Source organism: Chiloscyllium plagiosum, unplaced genomic scaffold, assembly GCF_037043375.1.
Source record: "Chiloscyllium plagiosum isolate Xiang-an unplaced genomic scaffold, Cpla_swu_hap1 HiC_scaffold_5, whole genome shotgun sequence".
NCBI lineage: Eukaryota > Metazoa > Chordata > Chondrichthyes > Orectolobiformes > Hemiscylliidae > Chiloscyllium > Chiloscyllium plagiosum.
The window spans coordinates 3,525,148-3,551,728 of record NW_028270143.1 but is presented as its reverse complement, the minus strand read 5'-3'; the positions used below and the strand labels follow the sequence as shown (position 1 = coordinate 3,551,728).

The following is a 26,581-nucleotide window of genomic DNA, read 5'->3' as shown; positions in this document are numbered from 1 at the left end:
AATGGATGCGATAAATCTGAAATAAAGAGAGAAAATGCTGGAACTGCTCAGCAGGTCTGACAAAATCCATGGAGAAAGAAACAGAGTCAATGTTTCCGGTTGAGGACCAGAATTTCTAGAGTTAGACATTTGCATTTGAATGTGGGAATCCAGAAGATGTCATTAGTGATTCAGCACTCTCCCAGAAGGTGCACTGTTGAAAAGCCCCCAGACAACAATTAGTTAGCAATCACCACATGGACAAATCTGCCACTGTTAGCCTCTTAGCTTGCCTGTAAAAAAACGTTTTACAAAATCTTTACACTTTGCTGAATGAGGTATAACTTGGGGTTTATGGAATTCTAAGTTCAGACTACTGCTAAGCAACTTCACTGCCCCTGAAAGAGCAACTGTATATTTGTTGTCAATGTCACAACGATTTAAGAAAATCCACATCTTAAATGTTTCTTATAATCTTATTTTACTTTGCATTGTGACATCATATGCATGTCTCAATCATTTATTTTGCATACCAGAGCAACTTAAAAATTAAAAGCAAAGGAATTTTAGTGTTTTTCTTTACTTCCTGGTTTGCTTTCTAAGGTAATACTTGCTGGTGGATGTTTGGAGATCCCCTTAGTATCACATTCAAATTGATATCAGGAATCGGGAAGTGTGTGCCAAAGATGTTTAGATCTTAGTGGTTAGCTCTCTTCAAGGATAGTGACAAGTGCCATTACTTTGCCAGTAACTACAAAATCCAAATCACTGCATTTACCAACAAGACCATAAGAAAGAGGTACAGGAGAAAGGCTGTTTGGCTCCTTGTGCCTGCTCTGTTATTCAATAGGATCACGGATAACCCAACATTCCTCATGTCCACTTTCCAGTATTTTCCCTCGATTACCCCTCTGATCAAGAATTTATCTCAACCTTAAAGGTACACAAGGACTCTGCCCCCAAGGTCTCTGTGGTAAGGAGCTCCAAAGACACACAAAGCTCTGAGAGAAAGAATTCTAGCTCATCTCAGAGGTCATCTCAAATTGGCACCCTTTCATTCTGAAACAATGACCTCTGGTCCTAGATTCCAAACTCAGTTGGGGTATCAGCAGGTTAGGAGCAGAATGAAGCTAACTGGGGTGGGGTGGGGTGGGGAGAAAAGCCTGAGGTGTGAGGCCCAGCACAAGCCCAGTCGGCTCAGCACAAGCTCAGTCACAGCAGCAGCTCGACATCAGTGGAGCAAACCTTCACTGAATCCAGAAGTGGAGCTCCTTAGATGACAGGAGGGTTCAAAAACTGACACAAGGCTAGAGGATTAGCTGCTTAGGAAGCACCTTTAGGCACTGAGTAAGTAATACTGGGAGGGGGAGAGAGTGCGAGCATCTGGGTAATGTCCTTATTTTTGTATTTGTTGTTTGTTAGGAATAGACAGCAAGAAATCTGATCTGATCAATAGTAGGTAAAGTTAAATACTTTGTTCCTAGTTTATTGTTTGTATTTGGTAAAGTTCACAATGCCAGAAGAATTAAGCCCTGTGGAATACTCCCCTTGCAATATGTGGGAGATGTTTGTGTCGCAGCTTTCATAAGTTTTTCTCCATTTAAATAATATTCTTGTCTTTTGTTCTGCCTTCCAAAATGAACAACTTCACATTTTCCCACTTTACACTTCATGTGCCAACCTTTCACCCACTTAAATTTTGAATACCTCTGTATAAACTGTTTGTATCACACTTATAACCTGTCTTTCCACCTGTTTTTATGTCATCTGCAAATCTGGCTACAGTACATTTGTTTCCTTTCTTCAAATCGTTTTTATTGTAAATAGTCATGATCCCAGCAATGATTCCTGTGGAACCCCACTGTTCACAGGTCACCACGCGGATTAAAAAAAAATCCTTATCCCCACTTGCTGTTCACTGCCCATGAGCCAAATCTCTATCCATACCAATATACTACCTCCAACAAGGTGGGCTCTTTTCTTATGACTTAACCTTTTGTGAGGAACTTTGTCAAATGCGTTCTGGAAGCCCATCAGAAGACATCTACTGATTCCCCTCTATCCATTCTGATTGAGACTTCCTGGAAAAACTCTAAGAAATTAGTCAGACACGATTGTCCTTTCATGAAGCCATGTTAACTTCTGCTTAATTAGATTATGATTTTCCAAATGTTCTGATTTTGCTTCCTTAATAATTGATTCCAATACTTTTTCAACAACAGATGTTTGGCTGATCAGCCAATAGTTGCCTGCTTTTTGACTCCCTACCTTTCTGAATAGGGGTGCCACGTTAGCAGCTTTCCAATCCTCTGGTACTTCTCCAGATGTTCCCAGTAGTGTGGGAGTCAAGTTTAGCAAGGGTCATAGTTTAAGAGTAAGGGGTAAACTTTTTAGACTGAGCTGAGGAGAGATTTCTTCGCCCAGAGAGTGGTGAGACTGTGGAATTCAGTACTACAGCAAGTAGTTGAGATGAAAACATTGCATTTTAAAGAAGGGGTTGGATATAGCTCTTGTAGCTAAAGGGGTCAGCCATGTAGGAGGGAAAGCAGGATGAGGGTATTGAGCTTGATAATCTACTATGATCATATTGAGTGGCAGAGCAGGCTCGGGGAGTCAAATGTCCTACTCCTGCTCCCGCCTTCTATGTTTCTATGAGAAGGGAAACAAAATGACAGTTGCTGTTTAGCTGGTGTGTGAATCAAAAAATTCATAATCCTGTGAAGTATTTGATTTGTTGCACAGAATGGAAGGAGCCATATTTTGGATTTTGCCACATTAGACTTGATCTCAGAATACTTCAAATTCAATATTCCTGTCTGACTTAAAATTCATGCAGGTCTGCAGGGTAGAAGAGAACAAAACTACCATCAAAAACATTGTTGAGAAATCTTATTATCAATTATTTTGTGTAGTATATAATATATCCACAGAAAACACAGGCACAGTATAGTACATAATGAAAAGCTATTTCTCAAAAACTGGTTGTAAATAAGAAAATCTGATTTTAATAGCAACATAGTTTTGAACAGACAAAGAGAAAAAATGCATACGTTGGGTTTCACACCATATCAAAGTTGCATCACACACTTCAACCTCTTTTGACACTGGCAATGCTCCTTTGCTGGATTCTGTATGCAAAGTGAAAGTTTCTCATTTCTGGCCATTTGCAGACAATAGAAATTTCATACATTTTCTCCTTACTGTCTCACACCTGGTTAACCTTTTTACAAAGCCTTTACTATTCATGTGATTGAAAGCAGTTACATTTTTCACACTTTTTAAAACCTCTCAACATAAAATTTCAGAACTAACCAGGATTTATAAGTTCAGTATTTTTAACCTTTAGCCTGGTGAACTGCAAACCAGAAATATGCATTTAGCAGATTGTACATGAAGTAAATGTGTAATTCTAATCAGCATACAATTCAAGCACAGAATTTAAAATGTAGGGAAAATGGTTAAAAGCTCTTTGTTAATGAAGAAAAATCCTAAAGGGAAAAACACCATTCTATTTTTGTGCTTCAAATGACAACGTTTCAATAAAATACAATGGTCTCGACAGGGACAAAGTATTCCATGAGTGAAGCGTGAGTTCTGTAAAGAGAGTCTCTACTATCATCTATCAAACTCACAATGTTAATTTTAAATTAATGATTCCACAACCAGATGAAGTAATCTTTTCATAGTCACTGCCATCAAACCCACTCATAATAGGAGAAATTCCTAATAGAGTTCTTAACTTTACAAGCAGAAATAGTCCCTGTACTGTCGTTTAGTTCTGAGGAAACTAAAACGATTCCGTTTTTATGGAAAACTACTATCTGGATTTTTTTTTACATCAATGAAGAATGATTGGTGCTCACTCTTCATTATACTTACACTTAATCTCAGAATCTTGGTAGACATTAGACAGCTTAAATAGTGCAGCAGCTCTGCAGTGGTTCTGCCACCATATGAGCAAGTCAAGCAACAATGTGTCTCCTCTAAAGTGAATGCAGAATGCAAAAGCTGAACTAGAAAACTAAAGTTAGAATGTTTCATTTTCTACAAAATCATGCACAGAAAGCAAATACAGGCTCAAAGAAATCAAAGTTAGAGACAAAGAAAAACTGTAGATGCTGGCATCCAAAGTAGACAAACAGGAGGCTGGATGAACACAGCAATCCAAACAGCATCAGGAAATGGGGAAGTCAACGTTTCAAGTATAACCCTTCTTCAGTCCTGAAGGAGGGTTATACTCAAAATGTTGACTTCTCCACTCTCTGATGCTGCCTGGCTTACTGTGTTCTTCCAGCCTCATGTTTGTCCACCTTAAAGAAATCTATGAGATAACTTAAGGGGAGACAGTGATTTAATGATAATGTCACTGAAACAGTAATCTAGAGACTGAGGTTAATATTCTGGGGATCAGAGTTTGAATCTCATCACAAGACCATACTACATAGGCCAATTAAGTCTGTTCTGTCCTGAATAAGATCACAGCTGACTCAATAACTCTTAACTCCACTTTCCCTTAATTCTCTTACTGATTAAATATATTTGAAGAGCTGAATTAGATTTTCAATGAACAAGTCTCTACAGTTCTCTGCAGTAAAGAATTCCACAGATTCTCTATCCAAAATGGGTAACCCCTAACATTGAGATCATACCCTTTGGTGTTAGATTTCTCACAGGGACCAACAACTTCTTTTCATTGATCCTATCAAGCCCCCTCAGAATCTTATACGTTTCAATAAGGTCTCCTCTCATTCTTCTAAACTCCAGTAAATACAGGCCCAGCCTATTCAACTAATCCTCATAAGAAAATCCCTCCCACACTCTGAATCGACCTAGTGAAACTTCTCTGGACTGTCACCAATGCCAATATATCTTTCTTGAGAGAAGAGAATACTGTTCACAGTTTTCCAGGTGCTTTGTGTGGTTTTAAAAAAGCTTGACTATATTTATACTCTATTCCCTTGAAATAAAGGCTAACAGCCTGCTTGCCTTCTCTATTATCTGCTGAACTTGGACGTCAGCTTCTTGCGATTCATGCACAAGAACCTTACATTTCTGTAGTCTCTCTACATTGCAAATACTTTGGTTCTTCTTCCTGCCAAAGTGCATAAACTCACATTTTCCCACATTGTATCTCATCTGCCAAGACTTTTCCCAATCTTAATCTGTGGGTCCCTCTGCAAGACTCTATGTGTCAACCTTACTATTTGCCTTCCTGCCTATTTTTGTGTCATTCCACAAATTTGGCGACAGTACATTCACTTCTGTCATTCCAAGTCATTAATATGTATTGTAAATATATTAAGCCCCCTCAGCAGTGATCCCTCTGGCACTCCACTAGTTACAGGTTGCCATCTTAAAAATGCCCCCTTTATCCCAACTTTGTGTCTGCCTGTCTGCCACAGCAGATGCTGGAATTTGAATTCTAAATAGTTAGGAATCATAAGTCTGATCTTGACCATGGAAGCAAAGTCAATTATGCAAAAACCCATTTGGGTCACTAATGTCCTTTTAGGGAAGGTATTCTGCCACCTCTTACCAGGTCTGGCCTACATGGGATTCCGCATTCACATCAATATGATTGACTCTTAACTACCTACTGTTATGGCCTTTGTAACCCAATCAGTTCAAGGGCAACAAGGTATGAGGTACAAATGCCAGCCTGGCCAGTGACACCCACATCCACACAAGAATGATGGAAAAGGTAATCTAAAAAAAAATTGCAATAGTTGAAATCTGAAGGAATGAGACTCCACACTTACAAAAGTTAATTTTCCGTGTTGGAGAATTTGTTTGTCAATAGTTAGAGCTAGTCACACTGTTCATTAAAAAAAAAGCACTAACATTTGAACAGATACCTGCTAACCTTTTCTCTGGCACGTTTAGTGTGTATCAAATGCTAAAGTGCCATAACTTTGTCGGCTATGTAATTCAATAGTGAGTCATTTAATGAAATAATGTCAGAGCAAAGCTTATGGAGGGACATTGTACCTGTGACAGCTACTGCCTGATTTTCACATTTAACTATGTATGTATGGTTGCTGAAAATTGCTGTCCAATTTTCTGCATATTAACACCACTGATAGCCTCCTATTGTTCTCTTGACAAAATCCAGCCTATCCGTTTATTCTTATCATTGCTCATCTACACTACTATATTTAATCTCATTACAAAAGAAACTTCTCAGATGTAAGTGAACAGTTCTCACAATAGTGGTGATTATGTCGATATGTCCAGATTCTGGGAGCCACTTCTAGTGCAGTTAGTTCAAACTTAAAAATCACACAACACCAGGCTATAGTCCAACAGGTTTAATTGGAAGCACACTAGCTTTCGGAGTGACGCTTCTTCATCAGGTGATTGACAATCACCTGATGAAGGAGCGTCGCTCCGAAAGCTAGTGTGCTTCCAATTAAACCTGTTGGACTATAACCTGGTGTTGTGTGATTTTTAACTTTGTACACCCCAGTCCAACACCAGCATCTCCAAATCATTAGTTCAAATTGAAATTCTTAATTGCCAAGATAGTCTTCCCCCAAATCAAAATTCTTAGTTTCATTTACATTCTCATACTCTATCGCCATATTCTTTTTCTTTGAGTGAGTGCAAAAGGATTGCAATTTCTATTTTTCATAACTCAATAATATTTCAAAGAGATGCATGTTCATGTTAGCTACTATTAGAAATATCATAGCTGGGTAGTGACAGTGAATCCCTGACTGCGTTAAAGTTTCAGTCCCAAGCTAAGCAATTCTATTCCAGGAAATCCCAGATGTTCTCCTACTTCAAGGACCGCAATTATCAACAATGCCTTCCACCACATCTCCTCCATTTCTTGCACCTCTGCCCTCAAACAACAACCCCCCAACCACAACAAGGACACAGTGCCCCAGGTCCTTGAATTCCACAACTAATCTCCAAGTTCAATGCATCATCCTCCACCATTTCTGCCACCAGCAGTCTAACCTCACCACCAAAATAGTATTTCCCTCCCCACCCTTATTCACTTTTCATAGGGACCATTCCCTCCGTGATTCCGTCGTTAGGTCTACACTCCCCACCAACCCCGCCTCTGCACCTGGAACCTTCCTCGATAGCAGCAGGGAGGTGCAAATCCTGACCCCACACCTCCCCGTCACCTCCGTCCAAAACCCCAAAGAATCATTCTATGTCAGCAGAGATTTGCGTGCATCTCCTGTACATTGGAGAGACCGAACGCAAACTTGGGAACCAGTTCAAGGAATATTTATGGTCCGTACATTCCAATCAACCCTACCTTCCAGTTGCCAGCCATTTCAACTCTCAAGGGCCCCGACAACATATTCATCCTGGGCCTCCTCCACCCTCAAGGCCACATGCAAACTGGAGGAAACACTGCATCTCCCACCTCAGGAGCTTACAACCATACGGCCTTAACGTAGAATTCAGCAGTTTGCAAATCTCCCCACCTCCCACTTCAGTCGAGACCCAGCCCTCCCTCTCCACCCCGCCCCCCCCCCCCCTTAACCTGACCCTACCTATCGATCTTCCTTCCATACTATCCGCTCCACCCTTCCCACTGACCAATCACAGCCACTTCCTACCTGCATTCACCTATTGTCATCCCTCCCACCCTTCCCTCAGCCCACCCCCTCCCTCTATTTATTTCACACCCCCTTCCCCTCCCTAAGTGCTGATGAAAGGTTCCAACCTGAAATGTCGACTCCCCTTCTCCTCTCATGCTGCTTGACTTGCTGTGCTTTTTAATGTGTTGCTGGAAAAGCGCAGATCAGGCAGCATCCAAGGAGAAGAATCGATGATTATGGATAAGCCCTTCTTCAGGAATGAGGAGGGTATGCCAAGCAGGCTAAGAGAAAAGGTAGGGAGGAGGGACTTGGGGGAGGGGCGTTGGGAATGCGATAGGTGGAAGGAGGTTAAGGTGAGGGTGATACACCGGAGAGGAGGAGGGGGCGGAGAGGTCAGGAAGAACATTGCAGGTCAAGAAGGCGGTCCTGAGTCCGAGGGTTGGGACTGAGATAAGGTGAGGGGAGGGGAAATGAGGAAGCTGGAGAAATCTGCATTCATCCCTCGTGGTTGGAGGGTTCCTAGACGGAAGATGAGGTGCTCTTCCTCCAGGCGTCATGTTGCCATGGTCTGGCGATGGAGGAGGCTAAGGACCTGCATATCCTTGGTGGAGTGGGAGGGGGAGTTAAAGTGTTCAGCCACAGGGTGGTTGGGTTGGTTGGTCCGGGTGTCCCAGAGGTGTTCTCTGAAACGTTCCGCAAGTAGGCGGCCTGTCTCCCCAATGTAGAGGAGGCCACATCGGGTGCAGCGGATGCAGTAAATGATGTGTGTGGAGGTGCAGGTGAATTTGTGGCGGATATGGAAGGACCCTCTGACTCAGCACCGCCTTCTTGACCTGCAATCTTCTTTCTGACCTCTCCGTCCCCACCCCCTCTCCGGCCTATCACCCTCACCGTAACCTCCTTCCACCTATCGCATTCCCAACGCCCCTCCCCCAAGTCCCTCCTCCCTACCTTTTATCTTCGCCTGCTTGGCACACTTCATTCCTGAAGAAGGGCTTATACCTGAGGTCGATTCTCCTGCTCCTTGGATGCTGCCTGACCTGTTGCGCTTTTCCAGCAACACATTTTTCAGCTCTGATCTCCAGCATCTGCAGTCCTCACTTTCTCCTTGCTGTGCTTTTTTCCAGCTTCACTCTTTATCCGCTCTGACTCTCTAGCATCTGCAGTTCTCACTATCTCCCACTAATTTAAACATCAGCCACCTCAATAAGACTAGACTGGAAGCAAGAGTGGTCACAAGTCTTTTCAAGTTATTAGGTAATTGCTTATAATCTTCGACAAATTTTAGTTTTGCGCATGAAAGGAGCAAGGGAGAAGGACACTCAAAACATCTTTAACATAATGAAGAAAAATTATTTTTCAATTTATTTTCCAAATAGCATCAGGAGAAAGACTAATGTATTAAATCCATCCTTCACATGAACTGGGTGTGTCACTGGAACAGTAGTCCTTTCACCTGTGAGACATGGATTTGTACCTAATAAGACCTGGATAGGTTGGATGAAAATCTAACTTAGATGAATAGTTTGTATTTGACAAGTGCTGTATAATAACAATCCATTTTTTTATTTTGATCTATAGTACCGAGTGGCCAAATTTCCACGGCTATTCTCACTGACAGATTGCATAATTTTAGTGCGTAAAATAGAAATGACTTTGTGCTGCAACAAGGAATGCAGAACATACAGATCTGGAAAAGATCAAGTGGGTGCATCATTGCTCAGAAGGACAACTTAGTTTGAAAACATTTTTAGTTTCCAAAATAATGTCCTCTACCTACCTCTTCCTTTCAGTCCATGCAACAGGTGCTAGTCAAAGAAAAAAGCCACACAAAATAGAAGACTGTCTGGGTCAGTAAGAGTTACGAGAATAAATTCAGAGTGTGCTGCTATAAACCATCGAAAATCTGAAAACCCAAATGAATACACTTAGGTTCCTCATAGAATGTAGAGAAAGGACTCTGATCTCAGACCGGCCTCAGCTAAAATCCACATTAAAGCCTTGAATCTTGTACATAAACTCAAGTCTCAAATGCCTACAATCATATTTGTGTTCTCTAAAGCCATTTTATACATTTGTTTATACCACACTTATTGTTGGGCAACATCAGTGCATGAAGACTTCTGGCCTTGCACTGGGAACAATGAAGGTTTGGGAACTGGAGCAGTTTGTTTCTTTTCAACCTCTGGTGCTTAGTTGAATTAGGGACCTAAGGGAAGTCTAATCAAATACAGTCATCTTTCTTTGTCTGTGTAAAAGGCTCCAGCCTTGGGGATGAGAGCTTTTAAAAGGAATGGACTACTCACAAGGGGTATCAGTCTTCAGATCCAGATGATCTGATCTGGAACTGCCCCATATCTGCTTCAGAAAATTGAAGATGCACTCTTAAATATAGCTTACAAACAACAATGCTAGCCTATCTACTCATAAACAGTACCCAGAAGCAACTAGTTGGTTGCTGCAGAATGGCAAGAATGTTTGTCACATGTCCTAGAACAGTGTCTGGATTATTTTTTAATCCTCATTCACAGAGCATTTGAGTTGCTGACAATAGCAGTAGGCAGTGAAGAATTGGCAATATATTTCCAAGATGATTGTGACTAGATGGGGAACGTGCAGTTTGTGGTGTTCTCATGGATCTGCTGTCCTTATTCTTCTAGTTGATTAATGTTATGGATTCGGAATTTTCTGTTGAAGGAATATGGAGTTATAGCAGTTCATCATCCAGATGGTAAACATTATTGTCACTGTGTGCTGGTGTTGGAGAAAATGAATGTTTAAGGTGATAGATGGTGTGCCAATTTTGCTTTTATAGAGCTTCGCGAAAGTTATTAGAGTTGACCTCATCTGGGCAAATCAGAAGTATTCCATCGCGCTCCTGACTTTTGTTTTGCAGACAGTGGACAAGATTTGAAGTGTCATGTGACAGAACTTCGTAGTCTTCTGCAGGTGGGTGGTCTGTTAAATTCTGTGGGCGCCTTCCTTGCTGTGTACATTTCACTCCCCAACCTGAGCATGTAAGGACCACACCCCACCCAGCCACCAATGTTTGGCCAGAATAAGTGGGCAATGGGTCAGATGCCTGGCACATATGCTGGCTTGGGCTTCAGTGTGAAAGACTGGAGAGGGGTATGTCTCATTTATGGGCACCCTTTCCTGATTGGATATCTCTCATAAGGACTGTTTGCCACATCCTCCTGACTGAATACCACTGCACTTTCATCTTGGTGAGTGGGGGGGGGGGGGGGGGGGCTCTATCCTGCTGATGCACAGGCCAAAACCAAAGAATGATGACAGAGGTGTCTGTGCCTTTAGATTCAAAACTTCTCACCATATTGTTCATGGTCCAGTCTGTGGGACAATTGTCCCAATTTTGTGAAACGGTAGTGAAGAGGATTTACAGGGTTAACTGCGCAAAATGTGCCATCATTGTTGTGACTGAACTCACATCTCCACTGTATTAATCCAGGCATTTGGATTACTAATTTAGTAATTGAACCACTCTGCTGTGATCCATCCAGGAACATGCAGGAGGATACAGCTTCTGGCTTCAGCCCTTCCAGGAGTATTCTGGTATAAAGAATGCAATGTACTATACTTCTGAGATACGTACAAGTTGAGACTGTTGAGCTAGGTGTTTCCCAGGCTGCCACACAAGAAACAGGGAGAATGCATCATCAGCTAAACTGGCTGCTCCACAGTAATTTGACACTTCAAAGAGTTAATTGGTTGGCAGATAGGACTTCCAGCCTTCCCATGGGAAGGAAGTCACACCTCAATAGAGTTGTCAGCCAATCTAATTGACTTCAACTCTGTAGTCTTAGTAGTGCCACAAACATCAGTGGACAGGAATAGGCCTGCAAATAATCCTCAGGGTGTAATTACCAAGACCATGTCAAGTATGAAAATCTCAGATTGAGGAGCGGAGGTGAGGCCAGAGGGAGTTGGAGATTGGGAATGGAGGGGAATTAGCGAAAAGAGGTGTTTGTGTAGTTGCGTGCTTCAACTGCAGGAGCCAGACATAGTCTAAGGGGCTGGCTGATGCTGGAAAGAAACCAGTGTCAGACACAACCCCAATCTCATTTTGGCTGAGTCCTCAGAAGGATCATGTTCCAATCATCTCCCCTTATCAATAAACTTATTCTGCCAGCCTCAATACAGAGGCCTCCAAGAAATGGTCCTTAAAATGATCCTTAATTGGCCACTTAAAGGCAGAGGTCAGTGGGCCAACTTAAGCTGTGCCCATTGTACCACTATATTGCAAGAGGCCTATGGGGGAAAACTCCCACCTGCAAATTCACCAACAGGGGGAAATGTAATATTCTGCCTTTTAAGTAGAATTAATATTCTAATTCGGATAGTAGTGTTGAGGAGATTTTATCTCAGTTTGCTATCACATTTTCTATGCTAGTATAAAGAGCCATATTGATCTGCTGAATACACTAGGGAATGAAGGTAGCAATGTGTGTGGTTAGCCTACAGCAGATTCTGTAAGGCATTTCTGATAAAATGTTATCCAAGATTGAGAAGGGGTCAGTCTAAGTTTTGTGGATGATCCCTTTTCTATTCACAGGTAGTTCTCCTATAACATGTGATTACTAAATGCAAATTGGCTGTAACAGGATTAGTGAACTGCAGACTTTTTAAAAATAAAACTACCTCCTGTTCGCTGTTATGCAATTTCATCTCTGACACTTACCTGAACAGCAAAGCACAGCCTCACGATCCTCTGTCTGCAAAATGCAACTTCAGTGTGTTCAGCTAAAACAGGAATACAATCAGTTCTACAAGCCTTGAAACTGAGCTTGAAACTGGGAATTGTAGTCTACATTTAAAAGGAACTTAATTTCAAACCGGGACAGGGGAGGGGGGAGTCTTGAGGAGAACTGGACTTTTGCATCAGCATCACGTGATCAGTCAGCATGTGCACTTTCTGGTGAAGAGATTTGTGAAGAGGTACAGTGCTGTAGTCAATGATTTTAGTGTTAAAGTGTCAAACTTTACTGTATTATTTCATTAAAATATATGATTTCAAGATATACTTAGACGGTGCAATTGTTTGCGTTAGGCTAACTATTATTTGTTTCGATTTTTACTGATATTTTTGGCAGTTCACCCCAAACATTATAAATATTGGGACCTGTGGGAAAATAACGTACAATTTTCCACAATATGGTGTTGCACAGGAACGTAACTACCATGTTACAGGAGAACTACCTGTACAAGATGTCAAGATCAACCATTCTCTTCAGAGTATAATGGAAAACGGATTCAAATAATAACAGATTTGCATGCAAGTATTAAAAACACAACAAATATATTTACTATGATGGTGAGATATTGAAGCAGTATTCTTGATAACATTGTTAAACATTAATCTATCATCGCACAGTATAATACTCACTGGTAAGTAAGACATTCCTTAAGTGCAGCATTTTCTTCTCTGCATTTTATAACCATTAAAAATCCTTTCTCCTTGCAGCATTTGGTAAACGCTGTAATGACATAGGAAGTTTTAGTCAGTCAAAATATTAATGCATTGGTTCTTGTGATATTTATAACAGATATAAGTTAAGATGTTATCTTAAAGTTGATAATGTGTATGGATGAACTTTTAAAGGGGCTGATGGGTCAAATGCAGCCTTAAGTATTATAATTCGGAAAAAGGGAACATGTGAAAATCTTTCTTTTGCTTCTACATTGATTTAGATGGTAACTAAGTCCTTGTTTGGGGCTATTATTAATTCAAGGAAAGTATCAGTTTGATTTAGGTATTTTACAACACTGACTTGTGCAAGGTAGATGATGGACAGGCATGGGTGGGGTGGGGGTGGGGGTCAGGGCTGACGTAGAAGAGTTACTTTCCAGAAAATTCCTAAGTTCTGACCTGCTCTTACCGTCACAGAAATTACATGGCTAACCAAGAACAATTTTTGTCAACAGAAATCTGCAGAATTTTAATACTGGGTGATTCAACCATGGCAATGTCATCGAATGTCAAGGGATGATGTCAAGAGTCTCTTGGTTTACATGGTAAATGCTTGGCACTTTTGTGGCATAAATGTTACTTTCCATTCATCAGCCTAAGCAAGGATTTTGTCCTTTGGTTTGCATATGGGCACTGGCTGCTTCAGTATCGTGACTGGTGCTGAACACTGCAATCACCTCTGAACATCCCACTTCTGACAATAACCACAAACATCTTCATTTGTACCAGATCATTTAATGTCTTTTGCATAAAGATGTTTTTGATGGCGACTATTTATACACGAATCACTCATGATTGTAGTTTCGAAATTCCAACTGTGTTTTCATTCTCCATTCACCACACTATTTCTACAACGACTGACATATTCAACAACACCTTCGCTTTCATCACTGATGAACTCTTTTCTGTTAAAACCATTATTCTTTTTCCACTGGACATTCTTGTAAGTACAGCCATTATTTCTACTCCCAAACATGAAGAATGGATATTTGAATAAGTATGATTGACAGCTAGTTTAGCTCTCCACCATCTGGATCACCATCAGGTACTGCTTGTCAGCCAAAACTACTCACGATTTAATTTTCATCCAGGAACACGAAGAAAATCTCTAAACCATAGTCTTAAACTCCTCTACTATCTCCTTGACTCTTACATCAAGGAATTCAAGGAACTTGTGGATTCTGTTGTCACTAAGATTAAAATCATTTAATCAATTGATACTCTACTAGCCCACTGGGTTAAACTTTTTCTAAGGCATAAGACCTTCACACCTTTATCTATCTCCTCATGCCCTTTCCAAATTCATTGTGCAACTGGAATCCAACTCCTGCATCTGACAGTCTATTCTGTCCAAACTACTGACCACCCAACTTCCATTCCTGGCTCCCAACTTACCTTACATAGTCAATTGTTCTCTCTTCCTTCAGGTACTATTCCCCCTTTTTAAAAACATGTCATAACCATCCCTCACTTCCAATTTAATATTTGAGCCTACTGTTCCTACGTATTACTGCCCCACTTCAAACTTCATTTCCTCTTCAAAGTCTTTGAGCATCTGCAAAATCCAAATGCATCTCCCTTGGAACTCAATGATTGAATACCTCCAATCAATCTTTCTAGTGTTGCTCATGCCATGGTACAGAATTGAATCTCATAGGTGCAAATGACATTTTGTGTAACTGTAAAAAAGGTAAACAAGCCTCCTCATCGTCCTCCATCTGCCTACAGACATTGACACAGTTGACTACAGCATTGTTCTGCAAAGTCTCTTCAACATCATCCAGCTGTGTGGATTGATGCATAGCTGGTTCTCATCTAAGCTAATCATAAGCCATACTCAAGAGTGTCACCTACAATAGTTTCTCTTTTTGATCCCATACCATTACCTCAGGTGTTTCCCAAGGATTTATTCTTGGCCCCTATGATTTCTCACCTACAAGCTGCCTCCAGAGATATCATCAGAAAATAAATTATCTGAAAACAGGTTGCTGATAATAGCTATCTCCACAGCATCAGCAACCTCAATGCCTACACTGTTTTCAATAGTCAACAGAAACATTGTTCCCCAGAAAATAACTCCAATCCTCTTCCCTAGCAACTGTTTGAACCAATTCTTTGTCACTTTGGTGACACATTTAGTCCTCAGGAGAGCCGTCGAGTACATATCTGCAACATCCCCCAATTTCCACATTAACTTATCTCTTAAAAATTCCATTACATCTTTGAATGGTTAAATAAATGAAAGCATACAAATTCATTTTAACATTAAAATAAAATTCACATTATTTCTTATATTTTAGGGTATTTTCATTTTGTTGGGAAATGCATTTTAAGTCAATTTATGTGGTCAGTTAAAAAGTCACGAGTCAAAGCTCATAAATACAGAATTTACATATTTTGAATTATCCTTTAGCTCAAATTTGGACAGTGTAATAAAAAAACCTCCTGCATTATTTAATCAACTTGTGGACCTTGAACTACTGAATAATTCAAATGATGTTTCATGCAAAAACAACTTTGAATTAACAATAATTATGTAACGTACATCCACAATCAATCATTCCTTTCGCATATTTGTTCTAGTGTCTTCTTTGTGCAAATACATGCACTAACATTGAATTACCCATCTGATTCAATTTTCATACTTGGAAAGACAATATTATAAAACTTTTAATGACCTAGTTAATACTGTGTATATGCCAACAGCAGATTTTAAGCCTTAAATTAGCTATTATCAATGTTTTGTCACTTGTTTAACAAGAGGCTTTTAATTAGATTTTTTCAGTAATCTGATAATTCGTTTGCTTGAAGATGCAACAAGACTGTAAACCAATTACCAAGATTATACACTCCATGTTAATCCAATTTAAAATCCAGCAAATTAATTGCTGTCTGATTAATAAAGAATGCTAACAAATCATGTAGTTTCCATGTCATTTACTAACAGTGTTCTTATTGCTTCTTTCCTTCTTACACTTCTCCTAATTTCATCCAAATTTACCTGAATAAGGCAATCTATTCTGGACCTCTGACATTGAAATAAATGGAGGAGTAACAAACAGAGCAGGCTGATTTTTTTGCCAGTTTCCTCAAGTTCCTTTTGTTGGTCACCTCCTTTTGGTGACCATACCAGAGGAGTATTGAACAACGTGAAGTTATTTGTGTGATCAAGACATTTTTCTTAAAGAGTTTGTAAAATTCATCCAATTTAAAAAAAGCTCAAGCAGGAGTGTACAACCATAGCTATGATCCACACTCATTGTATAGACTTTTGCGTGAGAATGGCTACTTGGAGATACCAAAAAATCATCATTGTCTGGAAGTCTTTGCAAGATTTACTGCTAGTTTCTCATTTTCACTGAAATGAAGGAAAGCAAGAATTAGCAACCATTATTATACAGTAATTTTCAACCAGTATTACAAACAGAAGGAAATTCAATTCAGTCAGGATAAAGTTCTGACATTGGGATAATGATGAAAAACAATATTCTTCCATTCTATTGTCCCCTAGTGTCATTTACTGTTAATTACAGATCTTTCGATTCAATTTAAAGCAACGAAAGCTTTTGTAAGTAGCTCTTGATATAAATTTCCCTTTCTTTAAATTTACGTCTCACCTGTACCTGATATTATTTACCAAAACAGAACTCCAACTACAACACCAGACAAGTCATTGCTTTCTTTTAGGTGTCAAATTTAATAAAAATCCACAATTCCTAATTTAAAATACAATATTTAATATACATGGGCTATAAAAATACACAATTTACATATTAATTCAAATGTGTGAAATATGGAATTTATTTCACATGCAAGGTTACGATTTGATAAGAACTAATTTCCTGCATGGCGTTGACAGTTTAAAAATATCAACCAGCTGCAAGTGCATTATTTACAACGAAGGGAACATGTTTTTTCCTTTATAATTTGAAACTTAATATCTATTTCTTTCACCAAGAGGGAACGGAATATGCCATTAAATACATCATTCATTCAGTCTGCTACAAGGATAATCTTACAAAATATGAAAGTGAATTTTTTTTTAAATGCAGTACCAAACTGACAGTTTGTACCTACCTGATCATACCTTGGAAATTTGGGAAAACTACTGGAAATTCGGTTACCTGACTGGCTTTATACTAACCGCACTTCCTCTGATCCTCACTTATAGTGCTGGATGCATGAAAAAAAAATGCACTGGATTATTATTATTTTTAATAACTTATCTAAAAAATAAGTTATTACTTCTCATGCAAAATTCATAGAAGTGTGTTCACAAGGGGAAAGCGGTAAACACCAAGTATTAAGTAAAAGAATTTTGAAGACAATAGCACAAAGAACAAGTTTTTAAAAATGTTTTTTGCAGAATATTGACCATTTTACGTGGCTGGCAAAGATTGTACAACTGAGACAAAGTAGAAAGATTTGAAAACAAGGATCTTGAAGTTGACTCACTGGGACACAGGTCCCAATAAAAGTAGATGAAAATGACTATGCAGGACTTCAGGGAATAATAAATGCACAGGAATTTATACAAAGAATCGTACTATGTGAAGGATAAAGGCTGACGAGAATGCATTTTAGTTCTTCAAGGTCAATTAGGGCACAGTAATGGTTTCAGCAGCAGTAGTAGTTTGGGAGGACATTAAGTGAATACTAAGCCGGATGTGGTAACCAGCAGCTTTGGTGACAGACAGAATAAGAGGTAGAAAGCTTGCTTCAGGATGAAACATTGTAAGACAATGAGGTTAGCCTAGATATGTAGCCTAGAAGTGTGGTGCTGGAAAAGCACAGCTGGTCAGGCAGCATCCAAGGAGCAGGAAAGTCGACATTTCAAGAATAAGCTCTTCATCAGGAATGAGGGGGTGGCCCAAGGGGACTGAGAGATAAATGGGAGGGGGTGGGCTGGGGCACATCTTCACCACTTCCCACACCGCTGCCCTTGAACCTCACCCCTCCAATCACAACAAGACAGATCTCTCCTCGTCCTCACCTTCCTCTGGATACAATGCATCACCTCCACCATTTCAATTACCTACAAGCAGACCCCACACCAAGGATGTACTTCCCTCCCCACCCCTAGCTATGTTCCGCAGAGACCATTCCCTCCGCGACTCCTTTGTTAGGTCCATGTCCCCCCCACCAACCCACCCTCCACTCCCGGCACCTTTCCTTGCCACCGCAAGAAGTGCAAAACCTGTGACCTCACCTACCCCTCACCTTTGTCCAAGGCCCCAAAGGAGCCTTCCACATCCGACAGATTCTCCTGCACCTCCAAACACACCATCTACTGTGTCCATTGCTCTCGATGTGATCTCCTCTACATCGGGGAGACAGGACACCAACTTGCGGAATGTTTCAGAGGAACACACGCACTAAACTACCCCACCACCCTGTGGTGGAACACTAACTTCTCCTCCCACTCCACCAAGGATATGCAAGTCCTGGGCCACCTCCATCACCAAACTCTAGCCATCAAACGCCTGGAGTAAGAATGCCTCATCTGCCACCTTGACACCTCCAACCACACAGGATCAATATCAATTTCACCAGTTTCCTCATTTCCCCTCCCCCCACCTTATCCCAGATCCAACCTTCCAACTCAGCACAGCCCTCTTGATCTGTCCTACCTGTCCATCTTCCTTCCCATCTATCTGCCTCACCCTCCTCTCCGACCTATCACCTTCAACCCCCCCCCCCACCCCACCCACCCCCCACCCCACCTTCATCTATCGCATTCCCAACTACCTTCCCCTCAGCCTAACCCCCTTCCATTTATCTCTCAGACCCCTTTGGCCATCCCCTCATTGCTAATGAAGAGCTTATGCTCAAACCATCGACTCTCCTGCTCCTTGGATGCTGCCTGACCTGCTGTGCTTTTCCAGCACCACACTTTTCGACTCTGATCTCCAGCATCTGTACTCCTCAATTTCTCCTCAATGTGTAGCCAAACAGCATTGAAGTCTGAGGCACAAGCCTGTTGGCAACTGCTTACAAAATTACTTAGCTATGTTTAAATATGATGATTCAATTTTAATATTTCACACATACGAAATAAAACAATTCTTTCCCATTTTGGATCTTCAGCCTAAATATAAGAAAATACTTAGAATGATTTCAAAACAGTGACAATCGACAGATACACTCTGACAGCATTGAAACAGTATAATTCTCAAGATTATATTCATACTCAGCCAGAATTTGGGCAGGGAGCATTTACAGATTCAACCACTAATTCACGTATAGTGGAGTGGTTTCACAAGTTATACTTGTAAAATAATATCAGTGCAAAAAAGGCCACCACATACCAATTTCCTTGCTGCACACAGGAGGTACAGATTCTGTTCCCACAATTGTCAATTTAAAAAACAAAATTAAGGTAGCAGGGAGACAATCATAAGATTCGCCAAAGATTTAAGTTTTGACAAAGTTTTTAAATAAAGAAGAGTTTAGGGAGGGCATTATAAATAATAACATCCATGCAGAAGATGGGTCTGTCATCAATGATGGGCCAAAGGTTGAGGAATAAAGCGTATGACAGAGTCAGAGGAACAGAATTTCAGAGTAGTATATAAGGTCAGTGGAAATTGCAGAGATGGGATGAAAAAGGACTTATAAAAAATAGATTTATTAAAAGCATGACTTCTAAATTAAAGTAAGGCAAACAGGAATTAGCTCAATGAGGAAAATGGGTGATCAGAGTAAATGTGTTTTAGTCAAGTTGAATCTTAGAGGTTGCAAGTGACACGAGGAAAAAGGAGAGGAGCTTGATGTTTGGCTTGGTGGATATGGCAAAGGGACATGCAGCAGAGCCATTTAAATAGATGGTCTCAATTTTAGTGGCATAGAGTAAATGCACTGCTTGTATTTGATTCTGAAGCGAAGGGGCATGTGATTGAGGGGGACAGTTTACAATGGAGAAAGGAAGCCAGGGTCTGTCTTTTTATTCAGGATAGTCCTGAAATATTGAATGGATTCTGCTGAAGACAGCACAGCCCCAGAGTGTTTGATGTGATCCAGTCAGATCAAGAGGTGCATGGTCAAGTCAGCTTTGTAGCAGATGAGTTTTACCTGTGTCTTGTGAACACAGCAGTGCAAAGAGGCAGGGTCACGTTAGGGGTACAACAGAGTGGGAGGAAGTAAGAATTTTGCTCTGCACACAGGCATTGCAGATGGAATAAAGCAAATGTTTGTGGATAACAAAAAAAAGGACCAAAAGCTAGACAGTTAGAAGCTTGCAAGTGACTTGGGAAAAGTCCTTTTTTTTCCAGGAGAGCGCCCAGACATACATTTGAAGAGGGTGTATGTGACTGGAGCAACTGTATCTGTGATTAAGGTGTTTGTACAGATGCATGGCAGAGTTAACAGAGAAAACTGTAAAATTAGGAGGTGGTAAGGTAAGTTGAAATGGCGATTGAAATCAATGAAGATGAGGAGATGATCGTAAGGGGAAGTTGGTGGAAGAAAAGTCAAAACATATTGAAGATGCGCCTGGAGTTTTGGGAGCATGCAAAAGAGAAAAGATTTTAAAGAAGTGAAACGGGGTGGAATGACGCAAGGTCTTTGAAGGAAAAGACACTATCAGACAGAGACCAGATGAAGCTGCAATTCAATGATAAGGGTCACAACCTCCATTGCAACAGTTTTCGAGTCAGAAACACCAGGAGATACACGGACAGTATTGCCACCTATCAGCCAAATTTAATTCATTGACAGGAAACTGAAGAACTAATTGATTGTTACTCAACAGATAGTCTAAGACAGCAGTGAAGACTTGGTGAAATGTGAAGGGAAGATATGTGGATATGTCAGCGAGACAGAGGAAATGGGCCATTTGGTTTGAAGTTCATAAGAAAATAGAGACTGCTGCCAGATAGGCACCATGGAGAATGCTTTGAGAGATACAGATGGCAACCACAGGTGCATCAGTCAGATAATGATCCCACTTAATGGTGTGAGTGGACAAGTCAGATCCCAGAATGAAATCTGGCTTGATTGACTTTTTCGGAGTTAACGTGGTGGTAGGTACCTGAAACAGCATTGCATGTAATTGCATAGTTTCTTTAACACCAGAAGTTTATTAAACAAAAGAAGAAATAATCTTAAAAAATATAATATAACAAAATTTTCAACTTATTTCCCCACACCATCAATTCATAGGGATTCAAATCCAGACAAAGTACATCCGATCTCTCGGTTACTTAACTGACTCACAACAGTTTCTCTGCAGGAACATGAAAGCAATTCAATTATTCTTGCAAAAAGAACTTTCACACATGTAACCAACATATGCCACTATTTTGAATTCCAAACTCTCAAAATAATAAATATATTAATCTATGTAAGTATATAAATATGTATAAATCACACACCTTTCATCACAATAGGACATTTGAGACTTGACCAGCTTCGGAGAGGAGAATGGCAAAGGAGTAATGATGAATTGGCAAAACAATTAGGCCTGACAAAGTTCACAAGGACGAAGTAATGAGAGATGACAATGACATATTAACAGGAAGGGGAGGAGACTGTTCACAAGGTTCCCAAGCAAAATCAAGAGTGTGATAATAAGAAGGGCATAGACTGAGTCCATAAAGGCAAAAATATACAGAAGATTTGGGAATTTGGCATGGCAGGGTTTAAAAAACACTTATCCTAGTTATGAACACCAAAAATTAAGGTAATATATATTCTGCAAAATAATTACAGATGGGCATTTGTAAATCAAGCTGCCAACAATGGCACAACTTTTTCCTTAAATGTGTTAAACTAGATGATCAGAAGTAAGCCATTCGATGCAACAAGGCCGCAGCTCTGCCATCATTGAGATCACGGCTGATCAATCCTCAGTGCCACTTTTTTGCACTTTCCCCAGACCTGGGATTCCCTTTCTAATTAAAATTCTGTGAATCTCAGCCTTGAATAGTTTTAACGATTGCGCTTGATAGCTCTGTGCTATACATAATTCCACAGATTCACTATCCTGAGAAACTCCTCCTCATCTTTGTTTAAATGGGTAACTCTTTACTTTTAGAGATTATGCCCTCTGGTCCTAGCACCTCCAAAAAGGTAAAACATCCTCTGAATCCACTGTCAACCTCCGCTATATTTCAATAAGGTTGTCTCACAATGTCTTCTCATAAGAAAATCTCTCCATAGCCAGAATCAACCTATTGAACCTTTTCTGGACTGCCATCAATGCCAATATATCAACAAGGAGTATGTGCTAGAAAAACTAAAAGGTCTGAAGGCGGATAAATCACCTGGACCAGATGGACTACATCCCAGAGTTCTAAAGGAGACAGCTGAAGAGATAGTGGCGGTGTTAGTGATCATATTTCAGGAATTACTAGAGTCAGGGAGCATCCCAGAGGACTAGAAAATTGCTAATGTGACACCCCTGTTTAAAAAGGGAGCAAGGTAAAAGATGGAAAATCACAGGCCGATTAGCCTAATCTTAGTCGTAGGTAAGATTTTGGAGTTCATTGTGAAGGATGAGATTTCAGAATATTTGGGAGTGTATGGTAAAATACAGCAAAGTCAACGTGGTTTCATCATGCCTGACAAATCTGTTAGAATTCCTTGAGAAAATAATAAACAGGTTAGACCAAGGAGAGCCAATGGATGTTATCTACCTGGCCTTTGACAAGGTGCTGCACAGGAGGCTGCTGAGTCGTGACCCATGGTGTTATCATGGCAAAAACAGAGAGTGGGGATAAAAAGGTCTTTCTTAGGATGGCAACCAGTGACAAGTAGCGTTCCACAAGAGTCAGTGTTGGGACCACAACTTTTCATTTTATACATTAATGATCTAGATGAAGGAACTAAGGGCATTCTGGGTAAGTTTGCAGACAATACAAAGATAAGTAGAGAGACAGGTGGTACTGAGGATGTGGGGAGGCTGCAGAAGGATTTCGGCAGGTAAGGAGAGTAGGCAAAGAACTGGCCGATGATGTATAATGTGGGAAAGTGTGAAGTCATGCACTTTAGTAAGAGGAATAGAAGCATAGACTATTTTCTAAATGGGAAGAAAATTCAGAGGTTTGAAGTGCAAAGGGACTTGGGAGTTCTAGTCCAGGATTCTCTTGAGGTAAGCTTGCAGGTTGAGTTAGTAGTTAGGAAGGCAAATGTAATGTAGGCATTATTTTGAGAGGACTTGAATATAAAAGCAGGGATGTACTCCAAAGGCTCTATATGGCTCTGGTCAGACCACATTTGGAATATCGAGCGGTTTTGGGCCCCATATCTCAGGAAGGATGTACTGGCCCAGGAGCGTGTTCAGAGGAGGTTCACGAGAATGGTCCCAGGAATGAAAAGCTTAACACATGAGGCATGTTTAAAAACTCTGGGTTTATACTCGATGGAGTTTGGAAGGATGAGTGAGGGTCGAATTGAAACTTTCAGAATACTGAATGGCCTGGACAGAGTGGATGTTGGAAAGATCTTTTCATTGGTAGGAGAGACTAGAACCAGAGGGCACAGCCTTAGAGTAAAGGGAACACCTTTTAAAATAGAGAGAAGAAGAAACTTCTTCAGCCAGAGAGTGGTGAATCCATGGAATTCACTGCCACAGAAGAGTGTGGAGGCCAGGTCATTGAGTGCATTTAAGACAGGGATAGGTAAGTTCTTGATTGTCAAGGGGATCAAGGGCTATGGGTAGAGAGCGAGAGAATGGTGTTGTGAAAATTATCAGCCATGATTGAACGGTCTTGAAAGACAAAAAAAAACTGCAGAAGTTGGGAATCCAAAATGGACAGGCAAGAGGCAGGAAGAACACAGCAAGCCAGGCAGCATCAGGAGGTAGAGAAGTCGACTTTTCAGGGGTAACCCTTCTTCACGACTGGGGGTGGGTGTGGGGAGAGCTGCAGATAAGGGGGAAGGCAGGGGCAGGGTGGTGAAGCAGGGAAGCGAGGCAGGGGAACTTCTGCCTCACTTGGAAGGACTGTTTGGGGCCCTGGATGGAGGTGGGGTGTGCTGGTGTACTAGCAGGTTTTGCATCTTTTCCGGTTGCAGGGGAATGTACCTGGGGGTTCGGGGGGTAAGTGGGGAAGAGTGGTGCAAACCAAGGACTGTCGAAGGGAACGGTCCTTGTGGAAGGCAGAGAGAGGTGGGTAAGGGAAGATGTTCTTGGTGGTGGGGTCTAGTTTGAGTTGGTGGAAGTGTTTAAGGATGATGCATTGGATACAGAGACTGGTGGAGTGGTAGGTGAGGACAAAGGTGACTCTGTCTTTATTGCATTGGGAGGGGGGTGATTTTATCTCCACTGCTCTAAACCCCAACATGACCAACCTTGGCCTCCTCCATTGCCACAATGAACCAAATGACAAATTGGAGGAACAACAGCTCATCTTCCACCTGGGAAGACTACATCCCAGAAGACTCAACATTGAGTTCTCTATTTTTAAATAACCTCTCTTCTATCCCCCAACTCCCTTCCAAGCCTTCCACTGCTCCCTGCCACCAACCGGATTCATTCCTCCTACTGACCAACCAGGTCGTACCCTCTACCTGTCTTCCCCTATATCCACTTCACCACCCTGTCCCTGCTACCCCCTTTATCTGCAACTCCCCCTACACCCACCCCCAGTCCTGAAGAAGGGTTACACCCGAAACATCGACTTCTCCACCTCCTGATGTTGCGTGGCTTGCTGCGTTCTTCCAGCCTCCTGCCTATGATTGAATGGTGGAGCAGACTTGATGGGCTGAATGGCCTAATTTCTGTTCCTATCCCTTACGGTCTTATCTTTCCTTAGATAAGGGGACCAAAACTGTTCACACTACACCGAGTGTGGTCTAAACAGTGCCTTAAATTACTTTAGCAAGACTTGCTAATTTTTCTACTCTATTTCAAAAAGGCCAATACTTCCTTTGTTTTCCCCATTAATCTCTGAACTTGGATGGTAGCTTTTTGTGATTCATTCACAAGGGCCCCCTAAATCCCTCAATGCTGCAGCTTTTTGCAGTCTTTCTCCATTGAAGTAATATTCAGCTCCTCTATTCTTCCTGCCATTTTCAACATTCCATTCCATTTGCCAAATGTTTACCCACTTACTGAACCTGTCTATATCCCTCCATGGAACCTTTGGCTCATATAACCTTTATCCCAAATGTGTCTTCTGTTAGCTAATTCTCTATAGTATTCCCAACATTCTGTATGGGTTCCATGTGAATTTTGACCTCTCTCTTCCCTCTTATACATATATAAAGAAGCCCTTATTCTCTGTTTTGTATCATTTGCTAGTTTACCCCTAGTTTATTTTCTTCCTCTATTTTTCTTTCGTCATCTTCACCTAGCTTTTAAACCAGCCGTGAAGTCAGTGCAGTAGACTTTACTCATGATCTAGAACAAAGACCAAGTATCACAGCATATCCGAGCCAGACATTTAAGCTAGAAATTCAATACATAAATGGTGTATGTAAAGCACAAATGCTACTTGAAGATTTGTATGCTTAATAGTGTTCTGAGAATATCTCATTAAATCAAAGAGGATTATAATTAAATATTTAAACACAAAACTGAATTCAAGAATCTCAAAGTAGTATACTAAATATTTTATTAACTTATATGCTCAATTGAGAGTTTACAAATCAACTACAGTAAATGCTTCATCATAAACATCTTGGATCTTGAATTCAATTCATTTAATTGTTTCATCTTGCATTGTTACATCATTCAGTCTTGCAACTACTGATAAGTAGCAGCATCATAAATCTGGGAATAATTCTTTCATTGTACTACCTGATGGACTAATGATAATACGAGATCAAAAATTATGATTGCACTGCTTACATTCTGCGTACTAAAATACTATTTATTAACTTAAACAGCCTGAGTGCATATAATTTAACTTTAAAAACAAAAGGTATATTTCAGGATAATGAGCGAAACTTAGCATTCTCAAAGAACGCACTTAAAACGGTCTCAAGTTTGAAACTGTTCTGTTTTGATGCTTAAAACTTGCAATACTAAAAAGGTGTACATCTTGCTGAATGATAAATTTGTTGGGTTTAAACAATCCGTAGTTCAACTCATACATTACATTGTTACATTACAGGGACAATACCCCCAAAGTATTCAAGTTGCTGTAAAGCACATGGGGCTTCCAAGGTCATCAAAACTCCCACATAAAGCAAGGTTTGCATTCTTAACCATGAAACCTTATTAATAGCAGCAAATAGTGCCAAATAAGCACTTTTTAAAAAAAACAGCATTAAGCCATCTTTTGAGTGATTTCTGAATGGCTAAAACACCAGACGCACTTTACATTTTGCTTTTCTCTCCACTGGAAATGATTGCTTTGCCAAGGCAGAGGCTACCAAAGAACATGATTGCAGTCAGTGGTTTATTAGCACCCTTACCTAACTAATTTACAATGTTATGATTCTACTTATGTTGACTGATCTTCTTTCTCCTACATATACTTTCTCCTATAGAGTTTTGAGAAGATTTGTAGCTCAGCTTAAGGTTTTGGATGTAGGTTTGCTCGCTGAGCTGAGAGGTTCACTTCCAGGCATTTCGTCACCCTACTAGGTAACATCTTCAGTGGGCCTC

The 26,581-nt window shown here is 40.6% G+C and overlaps 1 protein-coding gene and 1 long non-coding RNA gene across 4 annotated transcripts in view; one reads left to right on the top strand and one right to left on the bottom strand.

The window, feature by feature from the left end:
- The window catches only part of LOC122549669 (uncharacterized), a 49,273-nt gene extending 36,577 nt beyond the window's left edge, over nt 1-12,696 (top strand). Inside the window, exons 3-4 of the long non-coding RNA XR_006311633.2 lie at nt 10,438-10,490; nt 12,653-12,696. This is a non-coding gene — a long non-coding RNA (uncharacterized LOC122549669). The remainder of the gene's footprint in view (nt 1-10,437; nt 10,491-12,652) is intronic.
- The window catches only part of cmc1 (C-x(9)-C motif containing 1), a 77,857-nt gene that overhangs the window by 4,339 nt on the left and 46,937 nt on the right, over nt 1-26,581 (bottom strand). For 2 of the 3 annotated variants that reach the window (XM_043689496.2, XM_043689495.2), the window contains exon 3: nt 12,946-13,036. In XM_043689496.2, coding sequence (XP_043545431.1) covers nt 12,946-13,036 — 91 coding nt within the window. Of the gene's footprint in view, nt 1-12,945; nt 13,037-16,030; nt 16,405-26,581 lie in introns of those variants that run through there. The other variant, XM_087986928.1, reaches the window with a different exon arrangement.